Raw genomic sequence first — 20989 nt, forward strand, 5'->3', positions numbered from 1 at the left:
CTTTCTTATTTGCCATAAAAACAGAAGGCATAGTTTAGCACTTTAAGGATTGACCTAGTTTTGTATTGTTCAACATGGCTAGTTTATATAACAATTTTAATTTACAAAAAATACCAGTAAAACAAATTATTACATTGGGGGCACATTTTCTATTATAGAAGAGAGAGCTAAATTGCCGCAAAACTTATGCCAGACAGATGGGATTTTACAAATGTGGAATTGTCAGAACACCAGAGAATCTTTCTGCCCAATACTTGGATTGTGAAATTATTAGGTATCAGGTAAACTTGCACTTGCATAATCAGATATATGGAAAAACTGTACTTTACACATGAAAAATATTTAATCTACACAATTTTTAGACATTTGAGATTCTAACTAATAGGAAAACTAGATGGGTATTATGGATTTCTATATGAGTGTTCTGTATAAATATGACAACATGTTTCTTCAATTAGTGTTGTTTTTTCTTTAATGGTTTCAAAGGCAGATTGTACATGTCTTTAAGCAGTCAGAACTAGTAGGGAGGCGTTCACTGCAATTGCTATGGTGCTTTCATATGAACACATATATGTGAGTTTGTGATATTTCTGTTTTTGGACATTTTCATTATGCAAAGCAGATGCAGTGCCTTTAATCTTTATCCTTCATGGTCTTCAAGAAGCACTGGTGTCAGAGATACTAGTTCTTTGGGGGTAGGGCAAGTTGTATCTGCAAGGGGCAGGGCCTGTGTAATCTTCGGCAATGGCTGCCTCTCCCAATCACCCTATATAAAAAAAAAAAAAATATTTTGTCACCAGTGTAAAACTTACGTTTTTAGGATACTAGCTGATTACCTAGCTTTGCCCAGGTATTTATTTATTGCAATCCGATATTATACTATTATATTATATTATAAGCTCTCATGGTTGAAATGTGTTGATGCGTTTCCGAATGATGGTGAAACTTAGCAAGTTTGGTTCATAGAGATCACATACACACATCTATATAAAACACATACATACATACAAATATAGCTCTGACATATAGCACAGCGCTGTACAAAGATCAGCGTTGCACTCACATGAGTCTCAGTCATAGGTATAGCAAGTTTGGTCTTGAGTCCCAATGCGTTTTCAAGTGATGGTGGTTGTCTTGGTGATTATTGACAAAAGGGACATAAAGTGATCAGAAATCTACTAATATACAGTTGTCACTAGAACAGGTAAGGGGAAATCTCCTTGTTCTGGTAACTGCTGTGTTGGTGGAATATTCACCTCACTCTGGAGGCATTTATTCTCACTTCCTGTTGTGTTCCAGAGAGAGAAAATAAAGGAGTAATATAAAACAATATTGTGAAACAGAATGTTATTATCATTTGTACAGACAGCTTGTCAAAATATTGTCTGCATACTCGTTGTAAACATTACTTGAAATATTTGCTAAATTAAAAAATGTACAAATGAAGGGAACACTTCTCAAGGGAACACAGCCCACCATTATCCCTATTTAATGTACAGCGCTGCGTAATATGTTAGCGCTATATAAATCCTGTTTATTAATAATAATAATAATAATAATAATAATAATAATAATAATTACAAACCCTGTTCCCTATACATTTTTTTTACTCTAAAACAAAAGCAAATATGTTAATATTGTTTTAAATATTATCAAAAAGGCTGCAGTCTGAGGTTTACCTGTTGCAATGTTTGATCGATAAGCACTAGCAGCTCTGGGATTGGTTGCCAGAATTTATTTTTGATAAACAAATACTGTCATTAGAACAGATAAATTGCTTATTTCTGTTCTACTGAAAATGCATTGCTATTAATTTATTTTCATGTGGTAAAATACCTGGTCAACCTGCCAGTTCCCGGATTTATACTTTGATACTGACCACACCAAGCATATAAGCAAATCAGTGCTGGTGTGATCAGTTTGGGCTTTTGCTTTGAAGATACAGGATGTCATGCTGATGCACAGTGTAGCAGTATCTCCCTTAGCAATTTTTTTTAGCAGTGCCTGTGGGTTAGCCCTACCTTGCTTGCTGGCTTTGGCCCCAAGCAGGAGCTTCTCTGTCAAAACTTTAGGTGATCTAGTGTCACGTAAATTAAATGCTTGTTGGCTTCCTGGCCAGACATGCCTATAGATATACGAAAGGGGACATGATGAAAGGCTGTGCGGGTCATGTTTTTTTTAATAAATGTGAATTTATTTTAACAACATTATCCCTATTTTAGTGTGCATTATTGGGTGCGTTAGGGATATTGGGTCAGTTTCAGCTGGTGTCTCGTTAAAAAGAAAACTTTCAGGTAGATTATTTGTCATGATTATGTGACTCTAACTGAAGAACATTTTTTTATAAAATTGCCTGAAATTCTCATTTAAATGTTATTAACAGTCTTGTCATGCAGTGAGATCTCCGCTCTGCTCCATAGACACAGAATCAGCAATGCAGCCAGCTGTACCTGACAGCCATGCGGCAAAATCACTGAGAGAGTCAATGTTCTGGGCAGGTTGTCACTTCCATTTAGGTGCACTATTTTTAGAAGCTGAAGTCGACTGGGAAGGTGAGCACACAGCAGTCACCTGTGGAAGCATTATCAATTGAAACACAATTATCCTGAACAGCAGGAGATGTGAGTGGGAAATATTCTGTATTCCAGAAATCTGAAACTGCTGGTAGGTGTAGTAGTAATAACATGGCACAAATTCCAGATGAGGTTGCAATAACTTACTTGAGGAACTAAAAATGTCCATGTTTTGGGTAGAGTGGGAAAGGTTTGGGATATCTGTCAAATTTTCATTCAGGAAGATCCACCCTTTTGATTTGTCTTAATAACAATTATCAAAGGAAGGCAAAACTGCATGGTTGTAATCAACACTGGAGGTAAAGGGAAATCTGCCAAAAAAGACATTTCTTCTTGTAACATCTGTGGGATTCCTTTATTTTGGTTTAACTTACATCCTGTCCTCTTTCTTAGTATGGAAAGTTCAGGGAAATCACCACAGTAAAGACCAATCAGAATTTAAAATGCAATAGACCTACTACTTTTACCTGCAGAAAAATGTTTTGGATAAATTTACACTTTAGAGAGGTCCGCAGCAGGGAAATATGCGGAGGGCTGCATGACAGGCGTGCTCGGACAGACACAAGAGATGGGGGGGGAAGGGGTTAAGGTCAATTACAGGGCAGAAGAGGGAGAGGAGAGAAGGTTGAGTCGGAAGTAGAAGGGGAGGGGTAAGGAGAGGGTAAAAGGAGAGTGGAACGGAAGTGAGGCACATTTTTTGAGAAGAAGAAGTTGGGGTAGGGAGCATCAGGCAGCATGGAGTCGATTGAGGCCTTAATGCGCCAGCTTAGGGCCGCGGCGGCCTCACAAGGTGAGGCCTGGTTGCGGGACCGATTAGAGGAGGCAGTAGGGGGGGCGGCTAGAGAGCAGCAGGGGGATAGGTTAGAGGGGCTGTGGCCTCGGAGAGACAGGGCTCCGGTGCGCCTGAGCCCAGAACCGTTCTCAAGGACTCAGCTCCACTCTGGGAGCCCCGCAATGGACCCTCCTAGCAGGTCATCTGGGCGGCGTTTGCCCAGGTCTGGTCCTAGGCTAGGGAGGAATCCCCGGCGCCAGCGGAGTTTTGGTGTGGGGGCTGCGGCTGACAGGGAGCGCAGCCCGCTCGTGGATCTTGGTGAGGCCTTGCGAGGGGAGGCCTCACCTGGAGGCAGTATACCCCATTCTACAGGGCCAAGAAGGGCTTCCACTGTCCGGGGGGGCTGTGGCTGAGAGGGGGCGCAGCCCCCGTTTTCAGCACGGTGAGGCCCTGACTGCGGGGGCCTCATCCGGGGCTGGGGTCCCTCGTTCTGGGGGACCCAGAAAAGCAGTTGCTTTGCCCCAGGGCGAGTGCTACACGCGGGCAGGCCTTACCTGAAGCCGGGGCCTCGCGTGGTGTGGGGTCCCGGTGGAAGGCAGGAGCTGCTGGTCCATCCGCGGACGCAGCAGAAGATGTCCAGGAGGCGTGTGGTCCAGGAGCGGTGGGGGCCCAGCGTCCTGCCAGGCCTGGCGTGGAGAGCCGCGTGGCCAAGATGGCAGCGGCTCCGAGATTCCCGGAAGAAGACGCGTCGCCCAGAAGTGACGCGAGAGGTCGCGCTGCATCATCGGGATAGCCCGGAAGCGAAGGGGAGCCAGATGCGGAAGCTCCCCGTTTGGAGGGGGAGCTGTCATCTTCCGGAGACGAGTCGGAGGCGGGCCGGGCGATGGAGGCGGAGCAGGACCCTTCCGGACGGATGGCAGGATCCCAGGACACGGGACTGCCAGGTAGGATACCGGGGGGCCATTGGGGGGGTGACAGGGGGGGAAAGGGGTTCGGGGGGGCAAGGGTGTGACAATTTAGAAGGGACAAGAGGGAGGGATGCAGGAGACCTGGGTGGGGGGCAGGTGAATAGTGGTGGGTTAGGGGAGGGGGTACAAGCAGTGCTGAAGGGACTGAAGGAGGTTGTACGGCGCTTAGATAGTGGGGTGGGCATGGGGATGCCCAAGGGGGACGAGGGTCTCAGGGCAGGGCAGCAGGGGGCCCCGGGGGGAGAAGAGGCGGTGGCTTTGGCGGACAATAATGCGGCGGAGGTGGGTCAAGCTGGGCAAGATGGGTCGCCTGGGGAGCAATTGGGGGTTGGGGACGCGGCGAAAGGGGCGGTGTATGTGTGCTTTGAGGGTCCGCTGGGGGCGCATTTGAAGGAGGAGGTCAGGGAACGGATTTGGAAAGATGAGTATGTGGATACTTTCACATTGCTGCCGCTGAAAAGGTTTAATTTGGACAGGGTGGTGGGGGGGGAGGGCGCAAGGAGGAAAGTGAGTTGCGGTGTCACCGTTTGATTCCACGCGCATTTATGAATTGGATGCAGGCTTTCAGCGTTTTGGCAAGTGTGATAGGGGAAAAACAGCTGGAGTTGTGTGCTTCACTGTTCTGTTATTTGGACACGATCAGGGAAACTAACAAGATGTTTGGCAGGATTTCTTGGCTACGTTATGATGAGCAATTCCGGCAAAGGAAGGCCGTTCGGCAGTCATTGCGCTGGGACCACAAGGACACAGGTCTATGGATGAAGCTGATGTCGGGTCCTAGGGTAGGGGGGACGCAGTCATTTCATGGAGGGGTTGGCGGTCAGCAGGCACCGGGGTCGCCGGTCATTAGGAAGAAGGGGCTCTGTTGGATGTTTAATGAAGGGGGATGCAAGTTTGGGGGGACTTGTCGATTCGGACACAAATGCTCTGGATGTGGGGGCAATCACGAGCTCTCAAGGTGTTTTAAGGCAGGTGGCGGCAGAGGGGGCGATGGTAGTGGAAAAGGGGGTGACCCCAGTGAAGGTCGAAAGGATGCGCCCCTTTTTTAAGTAGGTATCTGGACAGGGAGGCGACAGAGGTTTTGGAGGCGGGGTTTACGGAGGGTTTCTGGATTCCTAGTGAGGTAGCGGGGGGGTCCAAGGAGCCTGGGAATTTGAAATCTGCGCTGAGACATCCGGAGGTGGTGGGGGAGAAGCTGGCGAAGGAGGTGAGTTTGGGGCGGATGTGTGGCCCATTTCAGGAGCCGCCGTTGGAAGGTTTGGTAGTGTCGCCGTTGGGTTTAGTACCCAAAAAGGAACAGGGTAAGTTTTGTTTGATACATCATTTATCCTTCCCGCCGGGGGAATCGGTGAATGATGGGATTCAACCCGAGGCGTGCGCCGTGGGATATACCTCGATTGATGCGGCTATTGCTTGGGTGCGGAAATATGGGAAAGGGGCATTGTTAGCGAAGGCGGACATTGAAGCGGCTTCCCGGTTGTTACCGGTTCATCCGCAATGCATGCGGTTGCTGGGTTGCAAGTGGGGCGGGGGTATTTTGTTGATCGTTGTATACCAATGGGGTGTTCCATATCGTGTGCGTTGTTTGAGAAATTTAGTACGTTTTTGGAATGGGTGGTTAGGACAGTGGCGGAGGTGGATTCGGTCATTCATTACTTGGATGACTTTTTGATGATTGGTCCAGCAGGGAGTGCTGTGTGTAGGGTGTTGTTGGCCACGTTGCAACACGTGGTGGAGAGATTTGGCATTCCTCTGGCAGCGGACAAAACGGAAGGACCTACCACGGCGCTGACTTTTTTGGGTATAGAATTGGACACGGTGGCCATGGAGTGTAGGTTGCCACAGGACAAGCTGCTAGGTTTGCGAGCGGAAGTTAGCATGGCGAAGGGGAGGCGCAAATTGCGGCTGCAGGAGGTGCAATCCCTTCTGGGTAAACTGAACTTTGCCTGCAGGGTGATCCGGATGGGCAGGATTTTCTGCAGGCGGCTGGCGGCTGCGACGGCAGGTGTAAAAGCGCCGTTGCATTTTGTGCGGTTGTCCAGGGAAGTGAGGGCGGACCTGGAGGTGTGTGAAAGGTTTATGGTTTCCTTTAATGGGCGGGCATTGTGGTTGGAAGGGCCGGTAGCCGCGGTGGACCTAGAATTGTTTACAGATGTGGCAGGGGCGACAGGTTTCGGGGCGTACTTTGGAGGCAAATGATGCGCTGGCGCGTGGCGCAAGTCTTGGGTGGACGGGAGCTTGCTGCGGGATTTAGTGGTTTTGGTATTGTTTCCGATTGTGTTAGCAGTTGAGCTGTGGGGGGAGGAACTGGTTAATAAAAAAGTGAGGTTTCACTGTGACAACTTGGGAGTAGTGCAGGCGGTGAACAAATTCTCGGTGTCCTCCGTACCGGCGGTCAGGTTGATGCGGTATTTGGTTTTAAAGTGCATGCAGTTAAATATCTTTATTTTAGCAAGGCACATTCCGGGGGTGTTTAATGTCATTGCTGATGCTTTGTCTCGTTTTCAGTGGGACAGGTTTCACGCGTTGGCACCAGAGGCGGAGCGATGCAGTTGCCCATGTCCGGAAGTGTTGTGGGAAATAGCGTTGGGATTATCCGAGGTTTGATTCGGCATTCGGTGAGTGAGCGAACTTGGGGTGCATATTCCGCGGTGTGGAGAGAATGGGAAGGTTTATGGGAGCAGCTGGGTGGTTGTGAGGGTGGGGGCGCAGCAGGGCATGTGCTGGTGTATTGGCTGGTTAGGGAGTTTACTAGAGCAGTGTTTCCCAACCTTTCTTAGTCGCAGCACATATTTTACAATTAGAAAAATCCCACGGAACACCACCAAAAAGTCAGACACGTAAATTAGCTACCTGCTGCCATCTAGTGGAAGAGTTTTTTTTGGTTCTGCCTATCACTATAACAAATTTTTTGCAGTAAATAAATCATTTTGGGACCAATTAACTGAAATTGGATAATTTCCCACGGTACACCCGAAGATCTCTCAAGGCACACTAGTGTGCCGCGGAACAGCGGTTGAAAAACACTGTACTAGAGGTGCATCGGTGGCGTCTGTCAATAGGCTGTTGGTGGTTATGGCGTTTTGGTTCAAGTGGCAGGGATGGCGGGATATGACCAAAGATTTCATAGTGAGACAGGCTTTGAAAGGATACAGGAAAGGCCGCAGGGTTCAGGACGGAAGGCGGCCGGTATCTTTCGGTTTGCTGCAGAGGGTGGTGGAGAGCTTGGGAGTAGTATGTGTGGATGGGTATGAACAGTTATTGTTTAATGCAGCGTTTTGTATTGTGTTTTTTGGGGCCATGCGCATAGGGGAGCTGGTTAGCCCATCAAAAAGGCGGCCGGGGGGTCTGTTGTTTGAAGATGTGGTCTGTACGGGTGAGGAGATGCGTATGTGGATTAGGAGGTCAAAAACAGATCAAAGTGGCAAGGGCCTTATGGTAAGGGTTTTTCATTTGGGGGAAGGGTCAAAGGTTTGCCCGGTACAAGCAGTGGAAGGGTTCCTGAGGATTAGACAGAAACAAGTTGTACCTTAGGCCTCACTTGTTGTAGTTGCACGGCGGGGGGGGGGTTAAGGAAATCGGCTGGTGGGAAGCACAGAATGAAGGGGGGATGAACGGTTGTTGTTAATTGTTGTTTTGTTTTAGGTGATCGTGCGGTGTCTGGTCTGGATCGTGGGGCACTCCTATGTGTGGTGGGGTGCACGTAGGGCGGAGGTCCAGGCCAGAGGGCAGGCAGCTGGGCTTCCCAAGAGAAGAGGTCATGCTGCGGTGGATGCTGTGGAGTAGGATGGTCCCGGAAATTCGGAGGTGCGCGACGCTGGAGAGGTCGCCGGATTTTCTGGTGATGCACGCGGGGGGTAATGATCTGGCACGCAGAGGTATGAAAGAATTGGTCAGGGACTTGCGGTTGGATTTTTTGAGGTTGAGAGTGGAGTTTCCTGGGACAATTTTGGTGTGGTCGGACATTATTGCTAGGGCAGTGTGGAGGGGGACGAGGTCAGTTGACAGGATAAATAAAGCGAGAATTAAGGTGAATAAGGAAGTAGGGAGGTTTGTGGCAAGGAATGGTGGTTTGGTAGTGCGGCATAGGGAGCTGAAAGAAGATACTTGGTGTTTTCTGAGGGGCGATGGGGTACATCTGACTGATGTGGGTACGGATATTTGGTGCTTGGGTATACAGGATGGAGTGCACAGAGCGATCAGGGTGTGGAGGGGCGCACGGGAGTGAGGATTCCCACCTGTGCGCTCTGGTGGTTGAGGTTTGGTGGAAGGTAAGTGTGCTGGTTCAAGTTTGGTTAGGGGGCACCCAGGGTGGTGGTGACCCCCTTTAAGTGGTAAAAGGTGGAGGCCCCTGAGGTGGTACTGTGCTGCTTAGGGGCTAGAATGGTATGGCGGTTTTGGTGATTATGGTGATGTGGTGGTGGTGGCGGACTTTACCTTCCGGACCTGCAACCTAGTTGTTTATTGGGTACAAAGGGATTGGTTATCTAAGAATTGGTTCTGGGGGAATAAATGGTTAAGCTATAATTTGTAAGGGTGGTTATTTAAGGGGTTAATTGGATAAAGGTTGTGATTTAAAAGGTTATTTATTGTGGTTTAATATTGTTCTCTATTGTTTTATTTGTTGTTAATAGTATGTGTTAAATTATTATATTTATGCATAATAATAAGTTATAAGAATTTGTTAAAATGTTATTTTGTTAATAATTGGCTGCTTGCCAGCCACTTAAATGCAGATTGTGTAGTGTGTTTAATTTTGTAGGTTAAGAATGGGAAGGGGAAGGAGGAGAAGGGGCTGGCAAGAAGAAGGAGCATAAGTAGGTATGGGGGGGGGGAATCTTGAAGGGGCAAAGGTACGAGCTACCCTAGTGATGTGCGCACCCAGCCTCATGGGGGCATGACTGACGAAAAAGCAGTCACTTTTAAGATACATGGATGTACTAGATAGAAGTATGGGAACAGTCTTTACTACCTTAATGAACCCGAACTGTCATCCTTATCTTGCCTTTACTACATGCAAGATGGGAGTCCAAATTTTTCAGAATGAACTCGTGCATGTTTGTTCTATGCCAATAATTCACATGTTGGTGAAGCCAGGATAAGGATAACAAGCCAGGAGACTACATCTTTCAAAGGTGGTCCTGCTGTTCCTAACTACAGCAAAGCTGACAATATCTTGCAAATGAAGAGGAGAAATACTAAACTTTTCATTTAGAAGCTGAAATGTATTACATCTACAATCTGTGACTCGTTTTGAAAGGGACCCTGTTGTTTCCTCAAACCAGCAAAAGAAATACTCAATATTCTAGCCAATAGGGCGTTGAAATGTTGCTTTCTTCAAAACAGCCATTCACCACTGATATCTAACACTTCCAGGTGTTCCTTGTTGACCATCGTGGTCACTCCCATTTAACAATAGGCTGCTAAAGGATGCAATAATGGCATAGAGGTCCTTGGGAGTTCTTAAGGGGGGACACACTATCTGACAGAAGCAGAAATGTTGAAAACAAGAACCACAGGGAGTTCCTTTAAAAAATCAGTCAGCAGTTGTAGATGCCATATTATTATCTTTATTAACAGGTTAAAGCACTGGTAGGCACTAAAGCTTCTTTTTTAAATATTTTTTTTCAACTTTGACTCACTACATGAAATCTCTCATTCAATTCCCTTTATACATACCTTCCTGCAGAGCAGAGCAAAAGAGCTGAGAGAGAATAGGTTGTTTCTATTCTAAACTTGAAAAAAAGGCGAAGCTGTAAAAATTACGCCCCCTCAGCATAAAGAAAGAGTGAGGGAATGTGTGTTTATTCCCTCTCACTTGCTGCGTGGGTGAGAAGCGTATTAGCGGTGTTTATCCCAAAAAGAATATTTGTTACTTCCCCCTAGGGAAACATTTCACCCAAAGCACAGTGAAAATAAAGCCAGATTTGCAAGCAAACACAAGCAAATGTAGTATAGAATTGCAGCATTTATAGATTAGGGAATTATAGGTTTCAGTGTCTTATGGGCTATATAGGAAAGGGCTCAGTGAAGCAGATCTTTATTTATATAATTTTTTGACTGTAGAGCTTTTTAGAACTGCATAAGCTCCAACCGCTGGTAAAAATCAGAACAGAAAAGTAAGAAAATTAAATTAAATTACAAAGGAAGATGGGAGTAGGTGATGTAAGGTTGGGGTTGGCTGCTTGGGCCTGATGGCACAGAAACCTTGGCTTAAACTACCATCTCAAAAGCTGCAAGCATTGCCATGGGAGACCAAAGCTATACTTCAGCTTTTGGTTCAGTTTCCATGCAGATGGTGTCCCTAATTTGAACCCCAGAGCTGCAGTCAAGAGTGCTAACCACTTAGCTGGTATACTATAAAGTCCCAATCTGCAGTCAGCAATGACATCAAACCATAAAAAACTGCTATTTTTTTTTTTGAACTCTATTAGTGTTTGTACATCAAGGTAAAGGTGTGGTTGTAATCCTAATAATGTTTTTTTGCTGTAGTGTCCTATTTGTGTTTGGTGTTTCTCCTTTGCTGCCACCTTTGGTCACTTACTGGGAAGCGAACAGCAGAGGATCTGTTGCAGTGCATTGAGATAGGGGAGTAGGCATACAGGGAGTTGAGGACATCACTGGTAAAGGAATTCCAGGGCACTTCGTTGAACTGCTCAGTAACTGCTGTCTGTGGACAGGTGCAAACCTCATCCCCACTAAACCTGCAATGACAATAGTCTCAGTTAAAATGACACAGTACCATAGACAAGGACACAGGATACAATGTTTCTGTTACAAAAATGACTTTTGGGTGTAATTACTTTCTAACATATATCTTTCCAGAGGTCATCCTGGAGCAGGGGTAGGCAAACTTTTATGGCCACTAGGCCATTTCAGTGATGGGTGGGAGTACACTAGTCCCGCCCTAATGGCTCCGCCCACTACCAGGGAACACCCCCTCAAGTGAAATCCCTCTCCTCCGTAGGCATTGCGGAGAAGAGGAATTTCCCTTCAGGGAGCCTTCCCTATTTACCGCGCCGGCGGAATATCAACCTTGGCCGCAGTAAATAGGGGAGCAACAGCAAGGAGGCGGAACCGGAGCTCCTTAGCTCTGGTGGCTCCGGTAGTTCCTAATGCCACCTGGCAGATCCAGCCAGCAACCCGCGGCAAACTACCAGCTAGGCCGTATCTGGCCTAAAGCCGGAGTTTGCCGACCCCTGTCCTAGAGGAATGCAACTCATCCTTGCTCATGCTTTCAGTAATAATATGATATATGAATGAAAAAGATGGATTTTAACTTATATATTTGTATTTGCCTCATAAGATTTCTTTGTTGGATTACTTCATAACTAAATCTAATAAAGTTTGTAATTTAATATAACCAGTAGTTCAGTTTAATTAGACTTACATTGAGGGAGATCTTTGATAGGTTACAGGGTACTTCGATCCACTCTTTCAGCTCCCATGATTGATGTAGATCTTTTTCCCAAGGTTTCATGGATGGTAGCTTGAAGGAGGGGGCCGATAGGGCAGAGTAGAGAATTGGAAAAGGAATCTGCCAACGTCTTACAGGTATTTTCAAAAGTTGTTTTGCAAAAAGGGGGTTTACTTTGGGACATTTTAGAAGTTACGAATCAATGATGCTAGGCATAACGAAAGTATTCAGAGGGGGGTAATTCCTGCTGAAAATTAGGTTTCCCACCTTGCTGAATTCATGGTCACTCAAACCATTTAAACTTATGGGGTGATAGACACAGCCAGAACTTAGGGTTCTCCCAAAGCAGAGCAGGGGGGGGGGGGCGTGTAAGGCGAGCTAATGTTTGTAAAGTGTTTTATTTTATCCAACACCAACAGAGAATACTGAAGAGAGAGGCATGTGATATTAGGTCTGTTACGAGAGGATACCCACATAACAGAGGCAATTTCTAGTACAGAATTGGGATTGGCTTCTATGTCTACCCATTGGAGTTTGTGAGATAGCAACGTGGTGCGGGAAAGTTGTGCAACCTGGGCAGCTCTATGATAAAATCTGAAGTTAGGAACCCCTAGTCCTCCATGAGCCTTGGGGGTTATTATTTTGGTACGATTGATTCTACTCCCTTTACAGACCAAAATGAACTCCATCACTTTAGATTGCAGTAGATCCAATGATCTACGTGGTACTGGGATTGGAAGCGTTTGGAACAAGACAAGAACCCTAGACAAAATGTTCATTTTAATTGAAGCCACCCAATGGGGAGAATGACCATCTGTAAGATCTGCAAAAATTTGGTTACACAGCGGGCCATAATTCTTATTACAAAGCTGGAGAAGATTAGGAGTCAGCTTAATCCCCAGATTTGGTAAAGACTCACTTTGCCACTCTAACATGAAAACCTGTTGCAGGGAAGAAACAGTAATTTGATCTAGATTATTATTTGTGGCCATCGACTTGGAGTGGTTGACCTGTAAACCGGAGAGGTCCGCAAACTGGTCAAGGTTTAGGAAGGTGATGCACATCAGGATACTATCTGCGAACAGGGCGCACTTATGTTCCACCTCTCTACAAACAATACCCCTATCATCAGTACTAGACCGTATAGCGATTTCTAAGGAGTCAATTGCCTGAGCATTTAGGGAGAAAGGGCAACCCTGCCTTGTGCCTTTTTTGATAGCAAATTTATCTGATACTAAGCATCCCAAGGTAACTTTTGTCATGAGATTAGTGTATAGGGTGGCCAGGAGTTGCCAAAAGATAACCCCAAATTTCATCCTCTTAAAAACATAAAACAGGTGGTTCCAGGAAAGGCTGTCAAATGCTTTTTGGAGGTCTACGGAGAGAAGCATGGCCCTTCTGTTTGGATTATTGTCCCAATGGGTCGAGACTGACGAGATCAAGTCAATGGATCTCCTGGTTTGGTCAGGGGCTTGGCAAAACAGTATGAACCCCACCTGGTCGAGATGGATATAACCACTAAGGAAAGAGTTCAATCGGAGAGATAGAGTTTTAGTCATGATCTTAAGATCACAATTGATTAAAGATATTGGGCGATAATTGGAAATGGAGGAATGATCCTTACCCAGTTTGGGAATGACACTTACGTGGGCTAAATTGGCCTCATTCATTAGTTTCTCCCCTTCGCATAATGCAGTGGTCGGCAAACACCGGCCTTTAGGCGGATCGGCCAGGGGGCGTAAGGAACTACCGGAGCCGCCCCCTTGCAGTTGCTCCCCTTTTTTACCGGGGCCAGAGTTGATACTTCCACCGGCGTGGTAAATAAGTAAAGCTCCCTGAAGGTAAACCCCTCTCCTCTGCAATGCATACAGAGGAGAGGGATTTCAGTTTAGGGGGTGTTCCCTGGTATTGGGCGGAGCCATTAGAGCGGGTCCAGCCTAGTGTGCTCCTACCCACCCCATAAATGGCCTAGTGGCCATAAAACTTTGCCGACCACTGGTGTAGTGCATTCAAATATTCTATCAGGTGAGGGCCTAACTTAAGCCGGAATCTCTTAAAAAAATGCATTGGAAAAATGTCAGGGCCCGGAGCAGTATTTATTTTAAGGTGCTTCAGAACCTGGAGGGGTTCTTCCTATGTAAAAGGTTCTTCTAACTTCTGTTTATGAACTGTTTTAAGTTTGGGAGGATGTAAGGACTGGAAAAGCTACTCAGCTGCCTGTGAGGAAAGAGGGACATTACAGTCATAAAGTTTCTGGTAAAAATCATTAAATTCCTCTAAAATCAATTTTGGGCTTTGGGTGCTTCTCTCTGATCATGTTTTCAATTTGGGCAATGTGTGAGTTTTAAGATGGGGATTTAGCTTATTAACTAGAAGCCTGGTTTGACGAAGTAAAAAAACCTATGACCTTACCAACAGAGAGTTTTTTCAGCTCTAGTGGTTAGATATACCGTATTTTTTGCCGTATAAGACGCAAAACTGGGGGGGAAAAGTTAGTGCGTCCTATACGACAAATGTGTTATGAAATAATTAAAATAATATACTCACCCGATACCAGATCCTGCGTGTGTCTCTGGCTACATGCAGCGTCTGTCTCTTCTTGCCTCTGCCAGCATCGTGTCCTCTCCTGTCTGTAAAGCAGAGCGAAAGAAGCCGGCACAGCGCCACCTGCTGTTCCTTTTCCTAACTGCCGTACAGTGGAAAAAAAGCACAGAGTGATCAGAAGGGAATTTTGAATGACACAGAGTGATCAGAATGGAATTTTGAATGACACAGAGTGATCAGAAGGGAATTTTGAATGACACAGAGTGATCAGAAAGGGAATTTGAAAGGCACAGAGTGATCATAAAGGGAATATGAATGGCACATGAGTGATCAGAAGGAGAATAATCTTTCAGAATCTTTTTTTCTAGATTTTCCTCCTTTAAAATTGGGTGCGTCTTATATTCCGGAGCGTCTTATACGGCGAAAAATACGGTAAGTTTATTTCCATTCTCAGATCTTCGGTTTGAGGGCGAAGATCTAAGTGTGGGAAATGTTTCTGGCTATGTGGAAGATCTCGATACATTTTCATCTTAGATTGAATAACCTGGTTTTGAGCTTTTTTGAATCTAGAAACCCATTTAATGAATTCACTTCTGATGGTGACTTTAAACGCCTTCAAATTGGTAACTTAAGATGTGTTATGTCTTAAGATGTGTCTCTATTTCACTACCCACTAATTTTGTCTTGTAGTAAACTATCATTCCATCTCCAGCAGAAACTAGACTGTCTCCCTCTAAGGCCCTTAAATGTAACAACCAGAGGGTCATGGTCGGACCAGGTGGAAGACAGGATACAGACGCTGGTGTAAATATATTATCTATCCTAGAATATACTTTGTGAGCAGAGCAGAGTAGTGTGTGAAATCTTCTGAGGAAGGGTTTAATTCTCTTCATACATCTACTAGGTTTTGATTACGTAATAGTAGGACCAGTTTGGGAAAATGTTTATAGCATGGGAGACCTGATTTGTCCAGAATCTAATTAAAGGACCATGTGCGAGTCCCCTAGGAGAAGAATGGTACCTTGTGCTTTAGGTAAGATGTGGGAAAAGAGGTCTTTCAAAAAATGTCAATTGACCCATGTTGAGCACATAATAAACAATAATTGAGACCATTGACCAGATACCACTAACAAAGATCTGCCTTCAGGATCTTTTGCCACCTCCAATTCCTGGACGTTTAAGTGTTTTGCTAGGCACAGAGCAACTCCACAATGGTTTTTGCAGGCGTTGGCCATATAGAACAGCGGGTAACGTTTATGCAGGTAGGTGGGGGGCCAAGTTTTTGGTAAAGTGGGTCTCTTGCAACTACATCTGCTATAAGGAAGTGGGAGTGTTGAAAGGCTGTTCTTCCCTTGATGGGCGAATTCAGACCTTGAGTGTTATGAGACACAATTTTAAGGGGTTTAGGGGCATTACATTGGAGGCTTTTCAGGGTAGGACCAGGGAGGGTGTCATTCTGATTAACCAAAGCGTATTGGTCTTGGTAGATCTGAGTCTTATGTGGAAAGGGGATAGGGGAGGAAATTACCTTTTAGGGAATGTGAACAGTGCAACTGGAATAACATAGAAACAAATAGAAACAAAACAATAGAAACAAGGAATAACATAGAAACAAACCAAAAGGACTGGGGTCAGTCCTTATCTGTCATTTCTTTCCGCCAATCACACAGGCTGGGTTGGAGAAAGAGGAGAAGACACAGATCCTTCCAATCACAGCTGTGGCCCTTTTTTTCACCCACCTCCCTGACCTGATTTATGAAAACTTTTTTTTACAGATATCATCCCCCCCCCTTCCGCCTTCGTCCATGTAAAAATGTTGTTGCTTGACACTGGTTTGTGGAGCAAAAAAAGGTCGGTGACCACTGTCCAAAAGCATGTCCCCAGTCTTCAACAACTCTAATAACATGTCCGCACTCCCTAATCACTTCCTGCAACAAGTCTGTAGAGTCTAATAGTTTGCCAAAGCATTATATTAATATTAAGAAACATTATTTATATAGTATATTACATAGCATTGTGCATTAAATAGGGATTGCAAATGACAAACAGACACAGACAGTGACACTGGAGGAGAAGAGGGCCCTGACCAAAAATGCTTACAATTTAGGAGGTGGATATCTTTATGGAATATTATGAGCAGCTATTCTGTGAGTGTCAGGTGCGGTCAGGGGACCACTGCTGTCTTAGGGTCGCTAAAACTTAAGTCATCTAATCTTTGACCAAGGACCTAGAAAATTACCTGACACTCATTGATGAGTTTCCCATTCCACCTCTGCAGGAAAGCTCCCCACGAATTGTAGAAACTCAAAACATGTTCTCTGTCATCTGTTTGGGACTAAATCTTGGGAACCCATTCTTTAGATGTTATTCCTCCCTCTCAGAGTATCTGTGGGGGTTTTTGTTCCATTGGTATCCCTGATACTTTTTCATGGCAGTTTTAACTGATGAGAAGTTTCCCCAGGTTCTGTTTTCACAGGTACTACTCCAGTGCTGGAGTTTCTCCATTGCTGGGTGAATATCTGGATCAATAATAGTATTCCTGTCTTCAGTGTATCTTCTGCTGACTTTGGGATCTGTCTACTCAGACCTTTGACCTCCCTTTTGAATACACCACTCAGCTAAAACTACTTTTGGACACCTTAAAACGCATTAGAATTCTCAGTGGACAAATAGATGAAAGTTTTTTTTTTTCTTACCATAAAGTTTATTAGACTTCAAAACTGTCAGTTTATGATCAAAATGGGGCATGAAAAAAATGTCATGTTTTGGTAATAAGCTAAAAGGCCAAAAATTCTGCCTATACATATGATGAAACTTTTTATATTCTGTAACCATTTTGTGACTAAAGTTTTGTTTCACAGAAACAACATCCTGCCAATGTTGGTCTTCCTTTACCAATTGCTAACTGCTAACTCTTATACAGATTTACATATTTACCACAGCAAGTGTAAAGATTATAAGCCAGTATCTGCATGCTTATTCCATATCTATATCTCTAGGTATTGAAATGAAGCAGCTAGCCTGAAAGCCGGGAAATTGGCATTTTGTTTTTAAAAAATTAGGTCTCTAATGGTAGGTATGCTTTTCTTTTTTAATTCCAGGTGTCCTTAATGAATTCCTTGTTCCTGGTGTGTTACTGACCTGTTCACCAAATTGAAGTATTTTCGCAAATATCCTGGATCTACATGACTCTTGCACAGTTCCAGCTCAGTACGAGGGTAATAATGTATGTAGTTTACACACATCTCATCTGTGATACTAAATCCACCCTGAAGCACAGAAAAAAGGATGACAGTTTATGGTATTCTCATACACAATCACGTAAATAACAAAATCAAAATACCATTAGTTTAAGCTCCAATATTATTAAAGGGATGATCCACTTAAAATATGTTTTAAATTTTGGTGGATCCTGCAAAGAATAATACCACTGTTTAAATTTTCTGAAGGGTACCCTTTCTGAAGGGTATTGAGTATTCAGTATTGATTTACTGAAGGGGTTTAGGCTGCTTACGTTGAAAAGTGAAATCTCACTCTATGTCAAATGGCTTACAGAATGCTGTGAAAATTTACTTTGCCAAGAATACCCAATCACATGTAAGGAAATAAAAAAATGGTGATTTTTTGCTTGCATATGATTTAAACTTGAACTTAAAAGAACTGGAATATAACTGATTTAAACTGGAATATAAAAAAAATTATATTAGTAGATTTGGCAATCCAATATATGTATTATATGTTTTTAACCATTTTGTGATGGACCCTTTTGCAGGTTGTGGACCACTTAATGCACGAATTCCAGACTGCACATGTGTGGGAAACCATGCCCCTGATTCATCAAGCAGAATCAGATTATCGCTCGCGCATTCGTATTCGCGATCCGAAATCGTACGCCATCGCGCTATTCTGCAACTGAAAAAGCTCGCGGCCGGAGCCGCGCATCTCCGGCAGCTTTACACTGGCGAGCTTGCGGTAAACCGCGATCGATGGCCGCGCGTACTTTCGCGCTTCCAGCGAGCGCGGATTTTATTGATGAATCAGGGGCCATGTGTCACTGTAAGGGGAAGAAACACCCTCCCAGAGTGACGTCATGATGCCAGAACCAGCCCACCTTCCTAAGCCTGCGATGTCTCTCAGAAACATAGTCCGTGGCTCTGGCCGATGCGCCCCCTCAAGCGGGGTGCTTCTTCTGACTATGCTGGCGGGGTTTGGGGTCCTCTAAACTAAGAGATCTTCCAGCATTACAACTTTTTTAAATGAAGTTTTTTTTTAGTACAACTATGTAACGGTAAGGAAAATGAAAAATTTATATATATATATAACACTAACATTTAAAGTTACCAATTACTGAGTGTGACTTCCAAGTGGAAGAACAATGAGCCAGAGAAAAAAATAAAAGATGAAAACAGCCATCCAAGTTTATATAATCCAGCAATAAAACAACATTAGTTCTTTGTTGCGTTTGTGATGTGATCCCCAAGAGGATGACAAGAAAAGGCTTTGAGATGTAGGCATTTGCTCTTACCACCGTGACTTGACTTCTGTCTTCTGTGTTGTAAGAACAGCTAGTGATTAGTGAATCCCCCTGTGAGGTCAAAGAAAACATTCTGTGAAATTCATAAAACTAACTGCTATTGTCCCACTGGCATAGATGAGATTAACTGGAGATCAAGTTCACTGGTACATCAGTAAAACTTTATATGTATCTAGTGTTTCTGGATGTACAGCATCTAAAGATGTAGCTGTTAGTTTTATAATACTTAACATATGTCACTGGAAAGACAGGTAAATAGATTCCTCTACATTTAAGTTGTATTGATGCTGTATGTCTGCAGGTCTGGAAAGTTAAATAGGTAGTATCTGACTGTATCTGTTATAAATTATTAGTTCCTGATGTACAGTTGGATAAGTGGGGCTAAATTGTGGCTGTATCAGGGCCACAAAAATATGTTTTTGTTTTGGCTGTGTCTTAATTTATCACTTTTGGTTGAGCAGTTGAATAAACAGTTCTATATTTATATAGGCCAAATAATTTTAGATGGACATAGGGGCATAAATGAATGCTTTGCTTTCCGAATCTACGATGATATGAGCCAAGATTCTATATTTTCCACTACTGTAGATCTAACTAGGTTGGAGCAACTCACACTGTAGGTTTCCTGGAGTCTAAAGCTGCGTACACACGGCAAATTTTTCTCGCCCGATAATCGGTATCGGCCAATTATCGGGCGAAAATCTGCCGTGTGTACAGTCATCGTGCAGTCTTTTCTCGTTGGAAAGGATCGTGAAAGATCCTTTCCAACGAGAAAAATTGCAGGTGTGTACGCAGCTTTAGTTACTTTCAAAGAAAAGTAGCTGCATGTGGTTTATTTACAGTCAATTCCATTCCTGATTTATAGAACTACCCGAGTAATCATTCACATTGCTGACTGTTTCCATGCAGTGATGCCCTGGCATTATATTCCATATATGCTCATTCTGTAAATGTGATGGTAAGTATACAACAAGGATTCCTAAGGTCTTCAAGTATGTCACAGGGTCGAATGTTCATCTGGCTTGCTGTAATACATTTTTATAATAGGTCAGCTGAGACTGGCAATTGTACTTCTTAGAGTCCTCTAAAGCTACATACACACGTCCAATAGTTCTTGTCTGATAATCAGCTCAGGGCCAATATCGGACGAGAATCTAGCGTAAGTACAGCGCCTGTCTTCCATCGTCTGAATTACGGTCCTGGCGGATCCATGGCTGATGGACACCAAACGATCCTAATGGAAGTGAAAGGGGAGAGCGTGGAGTAGGGTGCCGCTCCATCGTTCTCCTCCTCCCCTCTCCATAGAGTGGAACCTTGCTGTATGCTGTAGTTGTTGCAAAGGATCGTGAAAGATCCTTTCCATAGACAATTATTGTACATGTGTATGCAGCCTAAGAACGTCTGACCTTGAATTTTCCACTAATCGCCTAATATTCTAGGAGATCTGTTCTTTTCATAACTAATATTGACTTCTGAGGAGAAGTGGGAAGCCTAAACAGCAAATAGCCTGATTATTAGGTTCCTGAAAAGATACAAACATTTTTACCTATTCTATACTACAAAGACCTGTGCAAAAAACAAAGAAAGAAGGGGGAACAGAGAACTAAAGTGTTTGAAGGTCAGTTGACATTTAGAAATTTCAGTTTAGTTTGCTGAAATATTAGCTCATAAGCTTTCAAGCTTTCCATTAGCAAGGTACACCCATCACTTAATTCAAAAACTGCTGCCGGCCACCACATAGCCTAAAGCAGATATTGGTCAGAGACCTTATTAGCTGAGACTTCAAACAGTACATTAGCAACAAAGATGCCCTTATACAATTAAAACTTCACTTATGATTGAAGTTTGAACTGAACACATTTAATTACAGATATACACATTAGACAAATAAGTATAAATATTAATATATTAAATTTCGTTCAGGAAAATATTGCTTCTGCAGTGTTTGTTCCCATTTTATGTGTATAGCGCGTTCTCTATAACTCATATATGTTGGTTGGCATGTACATTGGTATGCTTGGTGCAGCACATTGCTGACAATTGTACATGCTGATTTTTTTTTTTTTTTGCTTCAAGTTTTATTAGGTTTATATAAAATAACAAATACAACATCATACAGTGTCCAGTCAACGTGAATGCATAAACAAGAAAACAAAACACATGTGATATACAAAAAAGAAA

At 44.0% G+C, this 20989-nt stretch overlaps 1 protein-coding gene across 1 annotated transcript in view; it reads right to left on the reverse strand.

Annotated features, from left to right (window-relative positions):
* Nucleotides 1-390: 390 nt before the first annotated feature.
* DBH (dopamine beta-hydroxylase) overlaps nt 391-20989 on the reverse strand; it is a 57898-nt gene continuing 37299 nt past the window's right edge. The window contains exons 9-12 of the mRNA XM_072429710.1: nt 18800-18859; nt 17416-17543; nt 10858-11017; nt 391-766 (exon numbers count right to left, since the gene is read on the reverse strand). Coding sequence (XP_072285811.1) covers nt 641-766; nt 10858-11017; nt 17416-17543; nt 18800-18859 — 474 coding nt within the window. The 3' untranslated portion in view covers nt 391-640. The remainder of the gene's footprint in view (nt 767-10857; nt 11018-17415; nt 17544-18799; nt 18860-20989) is intronic.

Source organism: Pyxicephalus adspersus, chromosome Z, assembly GCF_032062135.1.
Source record: "Pyxicephalus adspersus chromosome Z, UCB_Pads_2.0, whole genome shotgun sequence".
Lineage (NCBI taxonomy): Eukaryota > Metazoa > Chordata > Amphibia > Anura > Pyxicephalidae > Pyxicephalus > Pyxicephalus adspersus.